At 36.2% G+C, this 23,704-nt stretch overlaps 1 protein-coding gene across 2 annotated transcripts in view; it reads right to left on the minus strand.

Moving 5' to 3' along the window:
• Window positions 1-23,704, minus strand: part of LOC309440615 (adhesion G protein-coupled receptor A3-like) — a 274,291-nt gene that overhangs the window by 168,731 nt on the left and 81,856 nt on the right. For both annotated transcript variants that reach the window (XM_082054477.1, XM_082054476.1), the window contains exons 3-4: window positions 10,132-10,203; window positions 6,171-6,242 (exon numbers count right to left, since the gene is read on the minus strand). In XM_082054477.1, the coding sequence (XP_081910603.1) occupies window positions 6,171-6,242; window positions 10,132-10,203 (144 nt within the window). The remainder of the gene's footprint in view (window positions 1-6,170; window positions 6,243-10,131; window positions 10,204-23,704) is intronic.

The raw sequence follows: 23,704 nt of genomic DNA on the forward strand, positions 1-23,704 counted from the left end.
TTTTGAGGCAAAATACAGATAGGAGCAGGAGTACATGGACATGAAGAATGCTTCATTATTGTATGCAGTATTCCAAAGCAAAGGATGAACGCAAGGGCAACAGATTGATCTTCTGAGCAAAAAGGCTGGGATAGAAGGGGTAAAAAAGGGCAACAGTAATACAGAGAGGGCAGGTTACAGTGCATATTGATGTTACTGAAGTGCAGTCTGTCTGATTCACTATGTTACTGGTTTTGTAAGTCATCTCTGGCACCAAGCAAAATTAGTTGCTTCAATATCAGCAAGAAAATCATGCAAGAATTCATGGTGTATCATAAAGCTAACAGCTGCTGATGATTCAGAGGCAGGATGAAGAACAAATCAGATGTACTTTAACCAAACAACTGGAAGTAAAGAGGAAGTCCTGTTTTGAACAGGAAGAATCAGCAGTAGGCGCTCGTTGAAACAGGTTTAAGGCTGCAGCATTTCAGAACCTGAAGGGCTAATTTAAGAGGGATTAAAAAAAAAATTGAAATCCAGTATATCTGTACAGCAGCACCATCTCAATCTTCCACAATTCTTGATCTTCAGATTAAATATAAACAGAATTAATGTGGATGGCAGCTCCATTACCTAGCAGGAATATATTTGCATATGTAATTCTGGAACAAAGCACTGAAACATGGCCTCTGAGGAGCCAAAGGAGATTTGGAAAATTTGTTGCACTCAATTATGTCACTCCTAGTTAGAATACATGCACCTCATCATAGCATAAACACACCCAAGGAGTAATACATAAGCCAAAAAAATTAAGCTGATATCTTAGAAGACGTAAGAAAACTTTTCTTATATTGTCTGAGGCACTGTCAGCTTCATTTGTCATATAATGTGAAAGCATTTTGAAATAATTTTCCAGAGTCCAGAATCATTTTCCAGAATCATCAAATCCAAGAAGGTGTAAAAATTAGATCAGATCACAACTCACTGGCTGCAGTAATTTCAGGAGCTGTGTGAAATTTTAGATTTCATTGGTAACTTGAAAGTCAATTCCTGTTCACTGAAATACACTTCCTGACTGTAACCTGAATGAGTCTTATTTTCTACATTATCAAGAGACACACAATTTTTGTGGCTTCTTTAAGTGTCCATGTTTTTAAAACAACACTAGATTATACTAGTAATTAATTTTTTTCTAAATTCAAGCATCCTGTAGGTTGCCGTGTAATATAATAGACTGCACAAACTCACCAAGCCCTTTGAAGAGTGCATTATCCCCAAAAGCTCAGGCAGTTCTCATCTTTCATTTTAGTGAAATGTTTAAACATACCTTCACCCTGCTCAGTTTAGATATATGTCTATATCATTTGGTTAGACATCCTACGTTGGTTTGGGGCTAGAGCTGATTTTTCAGCTCTAATTCCTTTTTTTCAAACGGAATTAGATATATAAGACTGAGTGAAGCACACTGTTATTTTATATCACCTGGTATTTGTACTTACAAACAGTATAAAAAAACCCATCATCTCTCTACTTTACAGAAGGTGTATGCAAAGATTTATGTCCTTTCCTCCTTCTAGTGGACTCATGGCTCTCCCTACTGGTTTTGATAACAGCCTGCAAAGATCCTTCTGTACTTCATCTCTGTTAAAGTTACACAGGAGAGCTCTAATTACCCCGGCCACCAACTGGATAAATCAACACATATGTATACATCTTTATAATCTAAACCATACTTGATGGCTCTGAAACTAATTCTGTGTTTAAGAACTTGTCATCTTTTCCTTGGTACAATTGTATACACTGATGTTACGCTAAGTAAATGCTTCTCCATAACCTTTTCAGAGAACAGCTTTCTCACATCCCTGAAATGACAATTAAAAACAATTCAGAGGTATCAGTAGCAACAGAAAAGTGACAGATTGTATTTTAAACATGTTCTAAAAGTTTGATTCTGGGAAATGTATATGAACTTCCAAGAGGAATAATGTAAGAAAGTGTTAGAAAAGTACAAGGTGGTGCTAGCTTGCAGTCAATGAACAATCACTATCTCTTACATCAGAGGCAAACTGAGATACCAGCTCAAATAATTACTATCAGCATCACGTCATTATATGAAATTTCTGAGACTGAGTAACAAATGATACAAAGAACAGCAGGGAACAGTTCACTCTTGACTGAGATTGCAGTTGTACTTCTTTACAAAATAATCACTGACCCAACAAAAGTAATTGTACTCTTGACTTTGGTTTGGTAAGGAGGACAGTCCCTACAAAAGCAAATGTCACTCCAATCTTAAAAAAAGGCAAGAAGGAGGACCCGGGTAATTATAGACCTGTCAGCCTCACCTCCATCCCTGGGAAAGTGATGGAACAACTTATTCTTGGTGCTGTCTCAAAGCATATCAAGGATAAGAGGGTCATTAGGGGCAGTCAACATGGCTTCACCAAGGGGAAGTTGTGTTTGACCAACCTCATCACCTTTTATGAGTACATAACGAGGTGGATGGATGATGGCAGAGCAGTGGTCATGATCTACCTTGACTTGAGTAAGGCATTTGACACAGTCTCCCACAGCATCCTCACAGATAAACTGAGGGAGTGTGGTCTGGATGACTGGGTAGTGAGGTGGACTGTGAACTGGCTGAAGGAGAGAAGCCAGAGAGTTGTGGTCAGTGGGGCGGAGTCCAGTTGGAAGCCTGTATCTAGTGGAGTCTCTAAAGGGTCAGTACTGGGGCCAGTATTATTTAATATATTCATCAATGATTTGGACGAGGGAATAGAGTGTACTATCAGCAAGTTTGCTGATGACACCAAGCTGGGAGGAGTGGCTGACACGCCAGAAGGCTGTGCTGCCATCCAGAGACCTGGACAGGCTGGAGAGTTGGACAGGGAAAAATGTAATGAAATATAACAAGGGCAAGTGTAGAGTCTTGCATCTGGGTAGGAACAACCCCAGGTTCCAGTATAAGTTGGGGAATGACCTATTAGAGAGCAGCGTAGGGGAAAGGGACCTGGGGGTCCTGGTGGACAGCAGGATGACCATGAGCCAGAACTGTGCCCTTGTGGCCAGGAAGACCAATGGCATCCTGGGGTGTATTAGAAGGAGGGTGGTTTGTAGATCAAGAGAGGTTCTCCTTCCCCTCTACTCTGCCCTGGTGAGACCACACCTGGAATATTGTGTCCAGTTCTGGGCCTCTCAGTTCCAGAAGGACAGGGAACTGCTGGAGAGAGTCCAACACAGGCCAAAGAAGATGATTAAGGGAGGGGAGCATCTCTCTTATGAGGAAAGACTGAGAGAGCTGGGGCTCTTTAGCTTGGAGAAGAGGAGACTGAGGGGTGGCCTTATTAATGTTTACAAATATATAAAGGGTGAGTGTCATGAGGATGGAGCCAGGCTCTTCTTGGTGACAGCCACCGGTAGGACAAGGGTTCCACTTGAATTTGAGAAGAAACTTCTTTTCAGTGAGGGTAACAGAACACTGGAACAGGCTGCCCAGGGGAATTGTGGAGTCTCCTACTCTGGAGACATTCAAAACCCGCCTGGACACATTCCTGTGTAACCTCATCTAAGTGCTCCTGCTCCGGCAGGGGGATTGAACTAGATGATCTTTTGAGGTCCCTTCCAATCCCTAACATTCTGTGATTCTGTGAAAAAGAAAGTGATAACTTTTGACATAACAATCATGAACTGGTTTACTTCAGATGAAAGAGGAATTTAGATTTATCTGTTACTATGCCACTGAATTCCAAAGGACAGACTTAACTAAAGTAACTAGTGGAGAATTACTGAAGTACGTGAACTAAAATGCAGGATGGCGCCATTTGTTATCAATGGCAGAAAGGTGATTTAAAACCTAAATAAGAAAAATGGAAGATAGACTAAATAGATTAATAACCAAATCTTAAATGTTGAAAAATGAAATTAAGTTATAAAAAGATCAAAGAAGTGAAGAGACTATAATAAACAGGAAAAGGTTGGTAAAAGAACAGGAAGCACAGCAAGAATTACTAAAAAACAAGTTAAACTTTGGAAAGTATACTAAAATAAGGTGCAAATCAATAAATAATTTTCCCTGCCTAGTAAATTAGTGATATTTTCATGTGATTACATGATACATATTCAATAGATGCATATTCTCTTCTTTCCCTATTTCTGATTTGCCAATATTTTTTAAATTTTTCTTTCTTTCAAAACTCACTCAGTTACTGCATCAAATACAGCAAGGCCAGACTAACAGGTCTATAGTTACCATAATAATATTTTTTTCCACTGGTGCATGGATATAACATCCATGAAAGCATGAAGAACCTGGCACTAAGTGCATTTATTGTAAGACACTAAGTTAATGGACAGGGTAGAAGGTAGGGGAGTGAGACACTGCTGATGTTCTGCAGAAACAGTCTTGTGACTGATTGTATTTAGTACTTTCCCTAATGACTCTGTCTCAGAAATGTAAGCATGTGAAAATAAAATCTAGTAATAACAAAACCAAGGATTGGTCAATATTAAGAGAACTCTCATAAGGGGAGAGGTGAATGTTCTTGAAGATGAAAGGTCTAGTAACTTCATTAAATAATATTTTTCAAAGTGAAAAGTGTAACAAGAATGTAACTTGATAATTATACTTAAGAAAGGCCTGATTCAAATTTCTGCTATAAACTGGGGCCTCAGAAGGAAAACAATACAGAAAGCCCTGGATCTACACCCACTTGGAAATGAAAGTTAGCCTTATCTTGAGGAAAAGATAAATGTTTGCTTAGGATGCACAAAAAGAATAGATGGAAGAAAAGATGGCATTAATTATAGGGTACAGGGAACTGGTGAGATTTTTCTCTGGATCTACATGCCCAGAAAAGATTTGCCAACACAGGGACAGGTACACAGGTTACACAGGTACAGAGAATGAGCAGGTATATGGCAAATCTGTCTTACAAAAGAAAACTGCAATGGTGGGGTTAGACCAGCCTGGCAACTAGAAAGCATTTAGCATGTATATCGTGACTCTTTTCGACATCTCTGGTATCAGTGAAGAATGAGCAGATACACTGCCACACTCTTTCCTGGTCTTCAGAGGAAAGGGATAGTATAGTCAAACACTGTCACAAAACAAATGTTGTACACTCACTTTGAGTGAATTTCTGTTCCTTACCATCACAAGATTGAAGTTCTGTATTTAACTTCTAATTAGCTTCTAAGATGGAGTTTGGAAGACTCATGAATGGAATTTTTAGACACGTTTTCCTGAGAGAGCAGGGATTTGAACAGTTTCTACTGAGGTTGTCCCAGTATCTAGAAGCACCTTCTATTTAATAAGGTGACTTCATCATTTTAAATTAAACAAATATCCTATTGTAATCTTCCTCTATAGTCACAGTCATGTTCACTGTGCAGAACAAAAGGAGACCCAGCAACCCTCAATAGGTGAGATGGGCTTGCTCAATTTGGCATCTCATCTGAGATGAGTAAAAAGAGAGGAAGTCTGCACCCATTCATCCACATGCTATCAAGGCTCTTCCCATCATCTGTTCTCACTTGTTTTTATCAAAGAATATTTGCCATATTTACTCTCATTAATATGATCAGTAAGCATGACAGCTGTCAGCCTTTTACCTGGTGTTAGTTTGACCTTATGTCAGATCTTTATGGAAAGATTTCCCTGTTTTTCCAAGGAAATGTCAAAAAAGGTTGGAAAGGAAGAAAAAGTATGAGATTTGCAAAAAACCATGATGCAGTACAGGAAATTATTTATCATTCAGGAATGAAGACAGGTGTGGATGAAGATATAGAAACCTCCTGGGTTTGGCCAAATATTCATCTAAACCAGGACTCTTCCTGTGAATTGTCCCTTTCCAAACCAGGAAAGTCGCAGTCAACTCGCTCACTCCTAGTACTTACCTGTGCTATACCACACCTTTGGCCAGTCCTCTCAAACAGAAACGTCACATTCAGCCTCTTTTCAAAGTGGAAATGAAATATATTCAATTTAACTCTTTCAATTCTGATAGATTTCACAATTAGAAACATTATCTTTAAAATTCCAAGTCATAAGAATCAAAGGCTTAGGAGTGGAGTTGTTTTAGTACAAAATCTATTATTTTCATATAATACAAACTTATTGCCAACTGTACTGAGGTAAACCACGTAACAGTTTAGATTTCTACTGTTTAAAACAGAAGTAGTATTATACTCACAGTTTGTGAAGACTGTTAAGTCCAACAAACATTTCTGGTGTTAGGCAACCAATTCTATTATTTGAAAGGTCCCTGAAACAAACAAAAGCCTCCATGAAACATTATGTCTGTCTTATTCATATGTACACCAACATAGTCACATACATCCTCTTTATTTTTAACATGAAAAATGAGAGATAAAATATTTTTCCATAATGTAACATAACTGAATTAAATAGATTCAACAACTTTTATATTCGTGTTATTAAGTAATATTCCACAATTAAACACACCATAACGAAACTTATAATTGCATTAAAAATATGATTTTATATATGTAGTAAATAAAATAAATTTAATAGTAATAGTAATAGTAATAGTAATAGTAATAGTAATAGTAATAGTAATAGTAATAGTAATAGTAATAGTAATAATAATAAATTCCAATACAAAGAATGTTTTTAATCCAAGTTACCAACACCTGTTTGTTTACTTACAAAAAATACTATGGATTTTTTCGCATGCAATATCCAGCCAAAAATTTATACATTTTTACTGCTTACTAATGTCTCATCTAATTGACAGCATCCTTTATTGCTGAAGAAATCACAGAAACCAGAGGACAAATAATTTTTCAGCTAGTAAGAAAGTTCATATTGATAAGCACTTGGCAAGCCCTTCTAAGAGCAATACTGTGGCTGTATCAGCCCACAAACAATACAAGGCATTATGTTCCATAACTCTTGTCCACTGAAAGGTGAATGGATGTTTGCTGTACTTACATACAACATAAAGTATAGGATACTTACAGGAAGCAGACAAAAATAGGTATCAACAATTATGCTGTGATAACAACCCCTTGGTGCATTCTGAACTAGTGTTTAATTTTTATCTATTTGGTGTTCAAACTTGACTCAAATTTTCCTTCCTATCAAGTATTTTTTTAATAATTGCAGTAACATAAGAATTTTAAGTAATTATACATTAATTAAAATGTTAAATTGATCTGAATATATTTTTTTGTTTAGAATCAGTGGTAGTCTTCCGATTATTTAGTTACATTTTGCAGATTCCCTATTTTTCTGTGGTTGCATGAGAACACTAAAGTAATCAAACAGGAGAATAGAGGTTGTGGTTTGACAAATCCAGTTATTGCTTTCCTGGAGACATATCCAGTTAGCTAGAATGCGAAGGCAATATCTTTAGAATTCACTACGAAGTCTGCTTCTATCAGACAAAGAATATAGTGCTATACAGTCAAATGATGAAACTTCACATTAGAATGAAAATATTTCTTAAATGATTGTCAAGGATATTAAGTAGGTAACCACTGAGAAAATAGTGTGGAAAACAATATAGTGCAATAATTGCGTATTAGCACTATTCCTTAAGTTTTCCTAATGAAAGCTACATAGAAAACCTAAAAATGCAAGTTTAAGACAAACACACACACTTTCTATTAGAAGAGGTAAATATCTTTCTATTAGAAGAGGTAACTATCTTTCTATTAGAAGAGGTAACTAGTAACAAGGGCCTACCTAGAATTCTTAAATGGGTGATGCTTTACTTCTGTCTATGCAAAGTTTAAACACATATGGAAGAAACTCATCACTGTGTGGGGCATAATTTGGGTAGCAAAAGTAAATTTCATCTAAACTATTCAAAACAAGTGCCTATTTCTCTAAGGAGGCACACAGTAAAACAGTACTTTTCACAAAGCAAAGGCTACATCCCCTTTTTCTCAAAGTTTATTTCAAAGAGTGTTATTTTCACAGTAAGATATATGGCAGTGGTTGAAATCTCTGTCTTGTAAAGTACATTTTCTAAAAAAAAAAAAAAGAAGGCAAAAAAAAAGACAAGACAGCTTGCTGCACATTCCTCCACATTAATAAACGTTATATTAGGCATAATTCAATTTGTAATGTACATAGCTGGTGTTCTTTTTCAGCAGTAAGACATTTAACTTACTAATGCTGACTTGTAAAATTGATGTTAGAGAAAACAAAACTCTCCCCTGTTGAATAAGCAAGTGGCATAATTTTAGTGCTTCATACATTTTCCGTTTTCAATGTTCTGTGTACCTTTTTAAGTAAATCCTTGAAATAATTCAGTTTGTCTCTCAAATACAAATTATAACAGTTCTCCAAACCATTCACAGAAAATAATTTGATGTTGACAGCCTGCAATTTGTCTGACTTGCTATAGCCTTATCTCTTGCAGTTGTCCATATTACATCAGCTTCTGCTATTCACAGCATCATTTATGTTTTACACGTGAAATAAGATGGGAATGTAAAGTACAGTCTTCAAGTAATCATTGCATTCAGCATTCAACAGGAGCTTACCCTATTTATTCCTTTTACTCCACTGTCCGCTACCCAACAGTTACACAGTCAAGGAGAGCAGAGATTTTCTTCTTTATCATGAAACTCCATCGATTTGTAGCAAACTCATGAGTCTAGTAATTAAATTATTTCTGTCTTGAGATTGTTCCCAGTGTTACTTGTTCATATCAGTAACAAGGTTTTTTTGGGATCTAGCATGATGAATGTCAGTGTTGCCATTCCTAGCTTGCTGAAGAGTCTTTTCTTCTCACTTTTCCCAGTGTCTAATGACATCCTCTTCCTTCCTCCCCTGACCGACCCAAGGCTCCACCTGTGCAATCTTCAGATGTACAGCCCATGACTTGCACAGGTTTCCTGGTTTTCCCACAAGAGGTCAGGGTTGTGTCATTAGAGTGTGCGGCCAAAGTAATTAGCACTCACTTTGATCATTTCAGAGTGAGCAACAAAGTTTCAACCTAATGTTTTTGTTTGTATTAAAAATGCCTATGCTACTCTGATTTAATCATTATTATGCCATTTGTTTTCTATGCAAATGCACTAAGACTTAGTGGTTAGTGTTTGAAAATGCTGCTACCTGTATGATCAGAGATGGAAATCTTTAGCTTGGGTTCGCTGTGTTCGCTGTATGTACCTGTTAGGGAATTTAACCTCAGAGAAAAGTAGCAAAAGAATTTGCACATTTATTTTCCTGTGGATTTGCATTCCCTCTCATCTAAATCTCCCCATCCAATGAAAACAATCCCTGTTTTCTCATAGGTTTTCTCATCATACAAAAGACAACAGACACAACAGCTAGGCAGATTTCTGACATGGGCTGATGTTCTGGTTAGCCAGTACTTGGACATTTGGCTGCTGTCACTTGGAAAATTATAACTACAAAAGGGTTCATCTCACTTTTCTTTTAAGCTGAGTAAAGTAAGGAGGTCTGCAGTCCTCATGCATTAAAAGCAAAAATGTACCCTTGTAGGATATTAGTAACTTAGATATTGTTATCCTCTAAAAACGTAGTTTAAAAATCAGCCAGGGTTTTTAAAATACTGTGAGAACATTTTCAGAGAGAGGAATGCAAGAATGATGCACAGGGAATATAAGACATAAGTCTTGCTTCTTTAGAAAAGCATGCTAAAAATAAAAAATACCAAGCAGAGTCAATGTGAGAGGTATGAAAACAGTAGATAAATTCTAAAGCATGACAAAGTTTCCTTTCTTAGAATTTATTTTATAGACCTGGTCTGTGATAAAAGTAAAGTAGCCCTTACATAATGGAAAAACTTAGTGTAGCAAAAAACACTGTTTACTCATATTCAAACCACCTAGTTTTGTTTCTGATTAATGCCTACAGTGATATATTATCTGCTAAGTCATTAATTAGGCATGGGTTTTTTTAAGTTTGTAGATGTACTTGTTAGGGTGTTTATTGGAGACCAAACAGACAATTTTAAATGGGAAAAGGTAAAAAAGGAGGAAATGAAAAAAAAGAAAAAGAAAAAAAAAGGAAAGAAGAAGGAAGCATGGTAAATTTAAAAAGCACAGTATGTGATTTTCTGTCTTGCTTGGTGGCATATTTGAGTTGCCCAAGGATAGAAATGTCGATACAAACACAACTTTCAGAATAATTCAAATGGAATCAACACTTACAAGCGCTTCAATTCTGAAAGTCCATGGAAGGCCCCTGGCTCAATTGTGCTGATCAAATTATTCTTCAGATCTCTAGAGAGACAGAATAGGAGTAGCAATTAATTTTCACTTTACCTACTATACTACTGTTATACACGAGTAGTGTGAAATGTAATGCAATTTTAACCTTTATTTGTCTTAGCTAAAACCAAGAATACATTTCTTTTAAATAGTAACACCAAAAACATTACATCATTTGCAGATTATAAAAACATATTTTTCCAAGTAGGATGGTTAAGTTTAGATGTTAAAAAAATATCTGCTTGTTTCAATTCTTCTCCTACTAGTACTTTTCAAAACAATCTTACCAGCCATTCTTGCCCCAGGAAATATGTTTTAACCAACGAGTGAAAAAAATAATCAGTCAGCAAAGCAAGAGCCTTTCAGTTTGCTTATTCATTGTGCTGTGCACTTTACACTTAATAAATTTCTCATTTCCACCTAATGTAGGCAAAGCAGATGACATGTGAGACATACACAGATAGGTCAAGTTTCTGCCCTGAAATACAAGCAATTTCCCATATTTGGCAGATAGGTGCTTCATTTTGCACTTGGTAACAATCCAGAGGATCGGTTGTTGCGCAGATAAAGAATATTTCACTGGCATTAGTAATCTCATTTGTTCTTGGCACAGTACTTGGGGCTGTGACATTGCTCTCAGCTCAGTCCCCACAGAGACTGACCACTGAATTGTCTCAGGACTCTGTGATATGAATCCCAAGGAAATGTCTTCAGTGCAATTAGATAAGCAGGCCTAGGAGATAAATCTTGTAAATTCTTGTAGAGTCAGTGATCATCTTCTGACAACTTGCAGTTCATAGGGAATGGCTGATAGTTGTTCCTGTTTATCAGACTGACCACTTCCAGCACATTACAGTGCATACACTGCTCGACTCCACCAAAGTATGGATGTATCAACAGCCACATAAGTCATCTTATTTATTACTTCTATTTTACTGCAAATATAATGCACACTAGGTAAAATTTTGGTTGCACTGATTGTGATTGCCCTCAATAGGACAGAGGTTTGTGCCAAGTGTTTAGTACACAGTACGATATATTGTACTTTACTTTCAAATTCAAATTCATAAATATTTCTGTATTTTGGTATTCATTTTTGCAGATTTTCTGAATACACTTCCAAAAATTTGTGTGTCATATTCATCCCATTTTAGTGATGATGATGAGTGATCTGTCCCTAACAAAGATTGCAGTTAGACCCTTAATGGTCAACTTCAGCTTTCAGCTTGCAATATGCAATACTCAGAGGCCTTACAGAGGTGATAAGACATTCTGATCGCTTATGCACAAGATGTTTTGTCTGACATATATGAAACACAGCTATCAAATGCATGGCAGATGAAAACTGCAATTTTGATGGAGAAAACCCCTGGAATCCCTTATAATCTCAGTTTAGAAAACATATTTAGATATCCAGTAGCTTCGGTTGTAAAATCCTAACTGTCAACAAGGTTCAGGACAATCACTTAGCATTTGTTAAAATCTACTCAGTTTAAAGTTTACGCTGCACAATTGGCAAAGTATGACAGACAAGTATCATACAAGTACAATATGGCAATGTCACCTGTCCAATATTTTTAGATTACCATTTCTCCTTCGTTCCAGCTTGCTTTCATCATTAATATGTATTGATCTTTATCTTGTGACATTAGTGAAAAAAAAAAAAAAAGCAAAGGACCAGGAGAAAGGTAAGAAGGGAGCTATTAATATTTAGATAAATTTGAAATCAAACAATAGGCTATGCTTGAAACCTTTTTAAAATGTGAACACTGCAAAGCATACAGATTTAATTATTAAGAGTATCTACAATTACATAACGTACCTGAAGTTACAAGAATTCATAAAGCTAAGAAATAATATTAGAAACATTTTTAGCCATGCATGTCTGAAAACCAGTGGTTTAATTTCTTACTGGTTTTACCCTACTTGGTTTTACATATTTCAAAGTTCCTCTTTTTCAGTTGCTGTTTCCATTAATAAACCATTATCTGTTCATTATTCAAATAAAATAAACTTGATAAAATATGCCAGTCTCAGTCCAAAACAAATTTAATGGATATTACAAGGACTTATTAAAACTGCACCAATTATTCCAGTTGTCCAGTACTGATGTAACTCTTGAACAGCAATGCATGAATGTATGCATGTATTGACACTTTAAGCATACAAACTACATAGCATAGGTCATTCCTGTTCACCTGAGCCACAATGGCAGTCCCTCACTTGTGGCTAAGCTAGTGAAGACCATAAAACCCAGAAGTCCTTTCTTTTCCCTGCTGCAGTGCAGTATGGAGGTAAGTATGTCTGTACTGCCTGGGAAAGGGAGTGAGTCAGCACCCATGAAATTCCCCATAGTCTCAAGAAAACAGCAACACTCGCCAGAAGCAGGGAGAGAAAATGTAACGCACAGGAGGGGAGAAAAAAAGACGTGTCAGTTGAGGAGACAGGTAAAGGTGCCAGAAAGGGGCAGAGCTTGGGCAAGAACTTTGATGGTGATTTGAGCATTCACAAGAAAGTTGTACAGGCTGTGACTAATTTTAGGCATAGTTCTAAGCAATTTCATTTCTCTTGGAAATCACGTAAGCAAAAGTATGGCAAAAATGCTGACGTCAAGGTTGATGTTTGCACTGATTCTTATCTGGCAAAGCAGATGACAACCCCATGGACGACACAGAGAAATTAGGGGTTACAGCCATCCTCCTACGGGTATTCTGCAAATCAGATTTCTTCCTTGCTCTGTCCTCTTCTACTAGATTCAGATGAAAGATCTGGACAGTAGCTGATGTAATCACAAATGAATTAACAGAGTATGATGTTTGTTATAATGAAAACACTAAGAATTAGAAGCAGCTTTGTATTTTTCAAAATTTTGTTGTTAAATATTTTCATTTTAGTTTTCTGGTACCAGCAGCAGCTACTAGCTTAACCTTTCTTCTGCCTTCATCTGGTCAAGAAATTGTGACAATTCCTTCAGATAGTTAGAATTTTCCACACCCCCTCATAAAGAAAATCGTTTGTACAAAACTTCCCCAGTTTCTTCTCCAGAGTCCCATCAACTTGCAAAGACAAGTCAGTATGTCTGGTAAAAGTTAATATACGCTAGTGTATTTCATTTGATGGCTTAGGATGAGGCCAATGCCTCATATTTTTTTAACCTTCAAATACTCAATGCTAAACAGTTTGATCTACTGTGATTTCATTCACACCAAACATCTGGGCTTTGCTTTCTCTGGGCAGCACTACCGACACTGTCTTCATGAATGAAGTGTAGTTCCTTTTGCTTGTACAGTATGTTAAATATGTAACTACTCAGGTCTAAGAAAGTTCTTTAACTTGCAAAGCCCACATGGAAAAGATGGAAAGGACATTGTTCTCATCACAAGAACTTCTGTATTCTTTAAACTTAAACAAACAAAACCCTCAACCCAATACCATAGACCCTTTCAATGTATGCTGACTTACCTCAGGATTTACACTGGGACATATATGAAAACCACTGAGAGGCACAGTTCAGAGCAAACATCCACATTTTTAGGCAGGGGAAACTGATGATTGTAATAATTAATCTTTATATCAATTACCCACATTCTGTGTTAACTGTCAACTTTCCAAATGCTCTGCAAGTTCTAATCAGGTGAAGTGATCACCCCTTATAGTGAACAGTGGTAACAGCTCACAACAAATAGAAAAGACTCAGTGTGAGTGGCAAACTCTTAGCAGGGGAGTTTCAATGCCAGTCAAAACAACCAAGCAGGCAAAAGAACTTCTGTTTACTGAAATCCTCTGTGTGCTAGTTTATGGAAACTCTACTGTTTCCCCAAAACTTGTAACCACATAGGAAAAAAACAGCATAATCTTAAACTATCACCTACACGAAGAAAAAAGGCCAGTTTAACACTAGTAGAAGCCAGAGCATTTCACGGGAAAGTGTCCATCAGTTGTACTGTCCCAAACAAAGACATCTGGTCTCCTTATTTTGGAAATTACACTTAGGTAGGCCATTTTAGAAAGGATATTCTCAGAAAATTGTAGATTATTATACTGCCCACAATCCTGGGACTTTCTTACCAATTAGTATTATTCCATAATGTTTCCATATACCTCTGGCTTAACAAAAATAGGTGTTTTCTTCCTTGTTTCCTTGGAAACTAAAATGTCATTGAAATAAATAAATGAAATTATCACAACTGTTAACCATTCACAATTCTTTCTTCTACATTAGAAGAATCTATTTTCTTGCCTCCCACTTCTATTTTTTACAAAAATACTTTTACTAAAATATTAACTTCTCCTATTTTCTAATTTAGCAAAGAGTTTGTTATATTGAAGCCTTATAGCATCAACTATAGGATCAACTTTCACTGGGCTAAATAAAGAAACCAGGGTAAATTTGGTTTTATGTTTACATTTTTTCCCCAAGAGCTACTGCTGAGGTTTGGCAAAAGGTCATGATCCAAGGCACGCCAAGCAGCAGCCCAGCCTGGGCCACACACATGCACACACACATATATACCATGCAAATGATCTTTATCAACAATCAAAAGTAAAAAAAAAGGAAAGAACCTTTGTATCATAATATTGAATGACCACAGTGTGACCCAGTTAAAGTCCATAAAGAAAGCATTTTCTAACTAACAGTTATGGCTTTGCTTCATTTCTGATGCAGCATTCTAACTTTAAAGTATCTATTCTGAATCTGAATGACGTGTCATTAGTGGTGTGGGTGTATGTATCTAGTGGTGTGACCTGAAAATAAATCAAAACCAAGTGCCTTGCACACGTACAGATAGATGGAAGCTACATGAAGTTAGCTGTAGTCATAACAACTGCAGGACTTGTACTAAAGCTTCACAGCTGCACAAAAATAAAATACTACAATATTTATTAAAATATGTTTCCCCTAATCTTATTACAGTTGCTAGATATACTTGCTGCATGGTACTCTGATCTTCACTAGACCTGAACAGTAAAAAGAAAAATTTGGCATGGACTGTGTTATCGTTAAAAAGTAATCTCAAATGATTACAAGTGAGTTAACGGAAGAGAGTTTCCTTTTTACTTACAGGTGTGAACTTACATAAATTACATACAATAACCATTAAGCACTGTCTTCCTACGTGTATGTGGAAAATTTGCATTTATATGCAAATAATAGTCCCACAGGTAAAAAAACTCAAGACTTCTTATTACAAAGCACCACAAGCTGCGGGGAGTTTATCATTTTGCACATTAATCTTTAAACTCACTTTTACTTACTAACGATATTTAAGAGGAATTACCTCAACAAAAACATCTGACTTAAGGAGGGGAAATCTGTGTTTGAAATATTCACTTCCTGATGGCTTAGCTGAGAGGTAAATGAACCAAGATGAAGAGGCTACTAATGGGACTTTAAAAGAACATGTAATAGCTGCTCCAGGCAGCTATTAGACATTTTCTGTGGCCAAATACCGGATTATCTAAACGTGTTCTTGAGATTCTTGATACTTCAAGTTCACAGTATGCACTTACACAGTATAAAGCATAGTGGGAAAAATAGATAAAACATACACAGTCTATTAACAAAAGAATCAATTTATTTTAAACTACATTCTGACAGTTTGGGCATTTTGTATCAACATCTATGCCTTCAGACACTGCAGATTCTTCCCCCAACTTACAATATATGTACTGTAGATATTTTGAATACATATTCATATCAAGAATGTTCAACTAATTCCAGTACTTTGTTCAAATTCCTGACATTGAAACATCTTTCATAAAAAATTATAGGCTGTATTAAAAGGACATCTGTGTTTAGAAAGCTGTCATTATGGTGCTGCAAACTTTCCAAAAAAGCTCTGAGAAGAGCAATCAGTTGTTGAGCAGACGCCAAATACCAGTGAAATATGACTGACTTTCCACATTTTGCATATTATTATGAAACAACAACAGGGAAAAAAAAAAAGTCTCATCTTCCACTTCTTTCTCATGTGAAATAGGCCAGCTTAACTAAATAGCACCTTTGTCCAAGAAATGAATGCAGACTCAGCACTGTTCAAGAAGATTCAGTTTTAAAACTTCATCATGACAATGGTGGTAGGAAAGAGGCACAGCCAATGACGAAAAACCACATCTAGCACCTATCCCATAGACACAATAGCGACTATCACAGTTAGCAGTCCTGGATACATGAATAAAGAATCAAGGTGATATTTGTAAAATGTGTTTGAAGACATTTCAAACACACCCAGCTGTACAGTGTGTATCAGCAGACAGTTACTCTATTATACTTTGATGGACTCAGTATAATCAAAACTTATTTTCACCTTCATTGTTGGTGAATGCATTGTCAGTTACACTCTGCAGAGTGAGAAACACACAGGTTATGCAATATCCATTACCTGGTATCATCATCAATAACTAAAGTGCTCCCATGAATCTCCAGAGCTTTTTTTTTTTTTTTTGTAATGCTGAAAGTAAGTATTTAATCTACTTTCCAGAATCAGAAAAGTTATTATTTTGTTGTAGTTAAGTTTCAAGACACAAGGATAAATGGTTTTTTAGATCATTCCCACAAGATAATAAACACAAACGCCTACAAAAACATGGACAATAATTGTCTGCCTTTGCAGACACAGAGGCTGCAGGTCTTTTTTTCATTTAATATGTTAATGCAGGTGGTTTATGCATTTTCCTTTAATTTTCTTTTTAAATCCAAGCCATTACTGGTTGGATTACCTAAAACAATAGACACAATAGACCCTAAGGACTGGATGAAAAACTGCTGTTCGTTCAAGTTACTAGTGAATGATCAGAAGTTTCAAACCAGTCATTTGATAGCAATAACGATAAACAGAACAATAGAAAGGTCATCGCATTTTTGTTTTTCAATTTAAACATAATGACTCATTCACATCAAATGTGATGTGGTAATTCGGCAATTATTCATTATTTAGGTACATATCTAAAATTGTTTAACAAAGTGCCAATAACGACAGCTGAAACAAAACAGATACAGGCATTATGGTAGTTTGCTTGTTCAAAGTATTCCACAGAATGTTGTATTTCATTTTAATGGTAATAACTCTAGAACAAGAATATAAGGTTCAGAGTATTTTAATTGAAGCAGCAATATGTCAAATAAAGAAAAGTGAGTAAAAAGCTTGGTAAAGCAGTATAAATTCTAGTTTCTTTGTAAATATAGCATCAATCAATCAGAATCTTGGATGAGGATGCAAAGACCTACCTACCTTGTACCTACCTTGAGTTTAGTGTTTTGTTATTGATAGCTCAAATGAAATACATTTTCTAATAAAGAACAATAATCTATGCTTTACAGGTACTTTTTCTTTGGCCTGTTTTCAAGAAAAAAATATCAGCAAAATATTCGAATTCCAAACACACAATTATTCCTGTATATGTTTTCTTTTCCTGGAAATTACCAGAGAAACAGAGACATATGATAGCATCACCTCGTGCTGGAGATTTGTTAGCTATGTAGGTGCAAAAGCACATGCTTGGCAGATCCAACCTGGGAGTCAAGATGAAGTGGCTGTGAAACCCAGCAGAAGGAGTCCCATGGATCAGTTCCATGGGGCTAAAACAAGACTGAAATGTCAGAATCAGTACTTGTTAAGGGAAACACATAAAGTGGATTTTGGTCTCCACAGCTTTGCAGGCAGCTCTGCAGTGTCAGCAGAAAATACCTCAATGAGTGCTGGCACTCATGTTCCAGCGTGCAGCAATAGATTTGGTGCAACCTTGATTACGACAGGAGAGATTCTTTCTATCCATAACTATGTAGAGACGTGACAAGCTCAGAGGCCTCCTTAATTTCTACACGCACTGGGACTTCTCTGTGTGTTCATGCCTAGAAGGCAGTTCACCATGGGTTAGGTTTCTTGACACATTCTCCAATCCTTTTGTCAAAAAGCTAACCAAACCATTGGGAAGGGGCTTGGGGGAGGGAGTGCAGAAAATCAGTTCTGAGCTAGAACATAGGAGGTTCCACTAATTTATGAGAAGAAACTTCTTCTCAGTGAGGGTGACAGACACTGGAACAGGCTGCCCGGGGAGGTTGTGGAGGCTCCTTCTCTGGAGACATTCAAAACCCGCCTGGACACCTTCCTGTGTAACCTCATCTGGGTGTTCCTGCTCCGGCAGGGGGATTGGACTAGATGATCTTTTGAGGTCCCTTCCAATCCCTAACATTCTGTGATTCTGTGAATTCCAAGCTGTGGGAAAACTGTTCACAAAGGAAGTGAAAAATTAGGGAAAAAAGTTTTTTTTTTTCTTTTTTTTTTTAAATGGAGTGCACAGTTCAAACAAAAACTTTCTACTGAGAAGGTGTAAGAATTGTTATTCCACATTCTAAGAATGCATTTATTTGCCTCTTACAGAGTTCTAGCAGTACGTGTTCAACATTCTTAGGTCAAATTTTAAACTCTCAAATCACAGTTTAACAGCATGATTACAATTTTGAAAATGAAATATTAGAAATGTATGCAGTATTTTCAGAAGTGCATCTGAATTAATTGTCCATAATAAAGTAGAGTAATTAACATTTTTACACCAAACTATCAGACATATCATGGAAATGAAAAGTTGTTTTGTTAGCTCTGAGAACTATAAAATATACAAACCATTGTATCATGGGGTTTCGGGTGTTTTATTTTTTAAAGGAAATGTCTGATTCTTTTTCTGTTACTAAATCAATATTGACTTAGCAAAATACAAGCACTTCTTCATTGAATTTCAGTTTGAACTTCAGAGAAATATTTTCTTCCATGGCTTAAAACATCAGAAGAAAAAAAAAAGAATTCCATCCTTAGCTGTAAGGTAAGTACCCACAGATGGCCCACAGATCAGCTTAGAGTAGTTTTGAGCCAAAAATCAGTCAGTTTCCTAATCAATGTAAATCAATAAAATATGAAACATTTTTCCTATACTGTTTATTTTATTGCAGTGTTTTCATAAGACAGAAGTAGAACACTTCTAAAAATAAGATTCAGTTATGAAGTGTGAAGGAGGGATTCCATTTTTCTGCCTGCTCACTACTTCTATGTAATCTCAAAAAAAAAAAAAAAAAAAAAAAAGGTAAAAAACTGAATTAACAGTATCAAAGAGAACATAATCAGTGATTACATACTGAATCCCCAGGGACTTGTAGTCATTATTTAGCCGATGGGAGATGTTACCTGGGTCAGGGCAATACCCAGATACATTCCAGCATCACCTAAAGCAGGAAGACTTTTCCAGAGAATTTAAACTCTCACTAAGAACTGTTTTAATTATAACAGCATAGGATTTTCTATAAGCAGTTTAGCTCAGAGGAATTAAATGTTGGTGAAAGACTGGTCTGGGAACCCTTCCCCAGAAGCTGCTGTTTAATATATAATAAACTGGGGCTTAGGTAATAACTTAAACAAATTTAAGTAATTTTAAAAACAACCACATGTGCCAGTAAAAAGGCATGCAGAATTATCTTCTCCTACAGAAATCAGGGTTAATGAGTACCCTCTTCAACATCTCTGAAGAACTTGAGTATTTTCACTATATAGATTTTACATTTGTTCTTTCCTCCAGGTACTTGCAGAATTTTTCAAATACTTTTGTTAAAATTTAATATGATACACAGATGAATGACAGAGTGAACTAGAAGGTTGAAAAGTAAGGCGGATCTATGGAAATGTAGAATTTCCACATATTCTTTAGCTCCCTGAGATATACTTGATATGCTATATGATGCATATGTTGTGAGATTTTCAAGTAATAATTATTTTAAACAAACTGAACAAATTCTATTTCTTCTACCTCAAAACTGGCAGAGTGATATCAATTTCAAGCCAAAACTTCTATAAAAATAAGTTGGCACATATTTTAAAACTTGTTCCTAGTGGTCCCACTTAAAATATTCATTTTCAGTTATTTCCATGTTTTGTTCTTTTTTTTTTGCAGTGTTCCAGACAAAATCACAGTTATTTAAAATGAATTTTCTTTTGTTTACATAAATGTCTCAGTTATTCTGCTCCAGCATATGCAGATTATTTAAAAAAAAAAATAAATCAACCCAGCCATAATAACACACAATAGTAGCTGGGGCCACAGGAGCACCCACAGATCTTCAAGCTATGGAAGTATACCACATTATGGAGGAAACAGGAAAGGAAGCACAAAAAAAGGATGTGGGGAAAGAAGGAGTATGTTATTGTTGGAGATAATTATCACTGAACGCTGTTAGATACCTTTCGTTCAGTTAGATATCACTTCCTTTTATATCCTTCTCACCACACAGAGTAATAAAACTTCTTTTCCCAGCTTGCTTTTCATACCTTCATTCATGGTATCTCTTATCCTACCTTCTTCATCTTGCCCCTTCCTCAGGCCCTCAAAAACAGTGCTTTGTTCCCACAGTCTTCCTACGTAAGGCCAGGGACCCAACTATTCTCTCCCACAAATAACTCATTCATCAAAACCTCTTTCAGGTATGAATGGGGCAAGAAAGCCCACAGGTTCTTTGGGGAGCCACAACTCAATTTCTCTGCCCCCTGCCTAGCTTGCTGTGCCATGCTGGTTTCCTAACAGGTTGCTTCATTTTAAGTTAGTTGTGGAAGTGAATTAAGGACTGCTTTTCTCAATAAAGTACACATGTTCTGTTGAGAATAAAAGCATGCAGAGAGTGGATTAATCAGCAACAGATATCTCACTTTAAAGCTCAGAATCATGCCCATATATGATAAATACTAATACAATTATTTTCCTACCCCCCAAAAAACAGTTAATACTTTTCAGTGCTGTTAGAGCTAGAAGTATTGAGAAAGAAACTTCAGTGGCACCAAAAGCACTTTATGGTGGCTATTTTAACAGATGTATTTATAAATCTGCATTTGATACATCTTAAAGGATGACAGCATCTAACACAAATCATGTGTTATCTTAATGAAATCACTAGATAAAACATCAGATGAGTATATTAAACAGTTGAGATGGCTGACTATACATCAGACTAACTATTTGTGGTCCTAAGGGGAAACCTAAGCCTAGATGCTCATCAATTCAATCAAGTAACTTCCTGAAATACAGCTAAATTCATGTTACACTGTCCTGGTTTCAGTCAGGATAGAGTTAATTTTCTTCCTAGTAGCTGGTATAGTGCTGTGGTTTGGATTTAAAATGAGAACAATGTTTATAAGACACTGAAATTTTGGTTGTTGCCAAGCAATGTTTATACTATGTCAAGGACTTTTCAGCGAGGAGGCTGAAGAATCACAAGAAGGTGGGAGGAGGCACAGCTGGGACATCTGACCCCATGTGACCAAAGGGATATTCCATACCATATGACATCAACGCTCAATATATAAAGCTGGAGGCAGAAAAGGGAAAGAGAGGATGTTCAGAGTGATGGCATCTGTAGTCTTCCCAAGTAACTGTTACACGTGATGGAGCCCTGCTTTCCTGGAGACGGCTGAATACCTGCCTGTCAATGGGAACTAATGAATCAATTCCTGGTTTGCTTTGCTCGCATGCATGGCTTTTGCTTTATTTATTAAATTGTCTTTATCTCAACCCATGAGTTTTCTCACTTTTACTCTTCTGGTTCACTCCCCAATCCCACTGGAGGGTGAGTGAGTGGCTGTGTGGCACTTAAGTGCCAGCTGGGGTTAAGCCACGACATACATAAATTAAAAAAAAAAAAAATCGTCTATGATTTAAACAACTCTATAAACTAACTTTGCAAGTTAGTTTATTTTATATTCCTGTCATTTATGACTACTAATATTGACTTTTTATGTAGAACACCTTATAATTTTCCTAATGTGCAATGCCCCAGTAAATCTATTCATGACTGTGCTATAGCAAAAACAATCTTGCTGTCTAACCAACCAGCTTCTTCAACTATACACGTAACAATTTATATTGCAACACAACAATGATGTAATAGCAAGTGTACAGGCAAAACTCCTAAGAAACACTGCAAAATGTTTTCACACACCTGCGTTTTAAGAGGTGTATAAATATAACTCATTACAATAAGAACTCTTACATGTAGTAAATATATCTAAACTAGGCTGTGATTTAGATGCTTTTTTTGCCAAAAATAAAAAAATCTTCTTAAAATTATTATCCAGTAAAATGATTTATTGAACAGATTATGACCATCACTTGCAAAGCACACTCTTACTTCTACAGGCTTGTTCTGAACTGTTTAGATATTTCAATAGTTAATGTAATATAAATGACTATATAAAGGCAAAAATGCCTTGATTATATGAGAGACATAAGGAACACAAAGATAATGACCATTACTCCAGTTAAATATGATGGCGTAGAGAACTCTTGCAAGTATTTCAATTGCATGCTACATCCACTTTTAAAAATTTATTACTGATCAAGTCAAATTAAACCGTGTATTCCAAATGTCTCCTGCATCTCTTCATGAAAGAAACTGTCACAGATAAGGCTTTACTAGTCCTTCGTAAACTAAGCTTTATATTACCATACATCAACAGGAGTACACATTTCCTATTCTTTCAGAGTCTCAAATATGACCAACAGAACAACAACATCCACCTATGGAAAATTTAGAAAACACTGTTACATTCATTATTTTACATTGATTTAATTAAAAAAAATATTTTATTTCAAAAATATTTACCATTTAGCATGGAATTTGCATCACAGTATATAAACCTCTCAACTGGTCTTCTGCAGAAGCGTCTCTCCTCAATGGCTACTTTACTTGTGAAGGAAAAAAAAAAAAGCTGGCCTTGGACCCTGATGTGTCTCTCTCTCACTCAAAAACACTGAAATATTTCTTCCTACAGGAGAGATTAATGGGGAAACAATGCTGTTTCAAGGTAGCATTTATTTTCTAAGTTACCGTTGTTTTCAAGGAATTCCAAACCTTCTCAGTGAACACCCAGCTAACAATTCTGTGCTTCACACTGATTTCAATTCTAGGTAATTGCAAATTAAAGTTCACTGTTAACTATTTGTGAACTAGCAGAATCTGATTTTTATTACAAAAGATGACTGTGTCTTTATAACAGATGGCCTCATATGAAACTGGCTTATCAGGGAGCAGGTCACTCTGGCTCTTCCTAGATCAATATCACATTTTGAATTCATCCTTTTTCCTGAGAACTCTGAAAATAATTCAGCTCAACGGATCACAAACAATTGCCAGAGAGATGAATAAATAGTGCATATGTTGTTCTTTGGAGATTCTTCCTTTTGTAGGTTTTTTTCAATTAGCCAATATTGAGACATAAAAAATCTGCTCTATTTGTACAAGCCATATCAGTGAAGAATGCTGGGACACAGCAGTCGAATCAAGTAAAGTATTCACAAACAGGAGTATAAACATTTCTGAAAGAAGCAGGACTGGATAATCTCTTCGTCAAATCAATTGACCTGAATGGCAGAAATAATTTTCAACACTTTGAAATACTCAAAGCATAACAAACTCAGAAACAACTTAATGCCCAGCAGAACCACCATAATATATACTGGCCACCCGAAGCACGACGGG

The sequence above is a fragment of the Streptopelia decaocto genome (genome assembly GCF_964273445.1).
Source record: "Streptopelia decaocto genome assembly, chromosome: 5".
Taxonomy (NCBI): Eukaryota; Metazoa; Chordata; class Aves; order Columbiformes; family Columbidae; genus Streptopelia; species Streptopelia decaocto.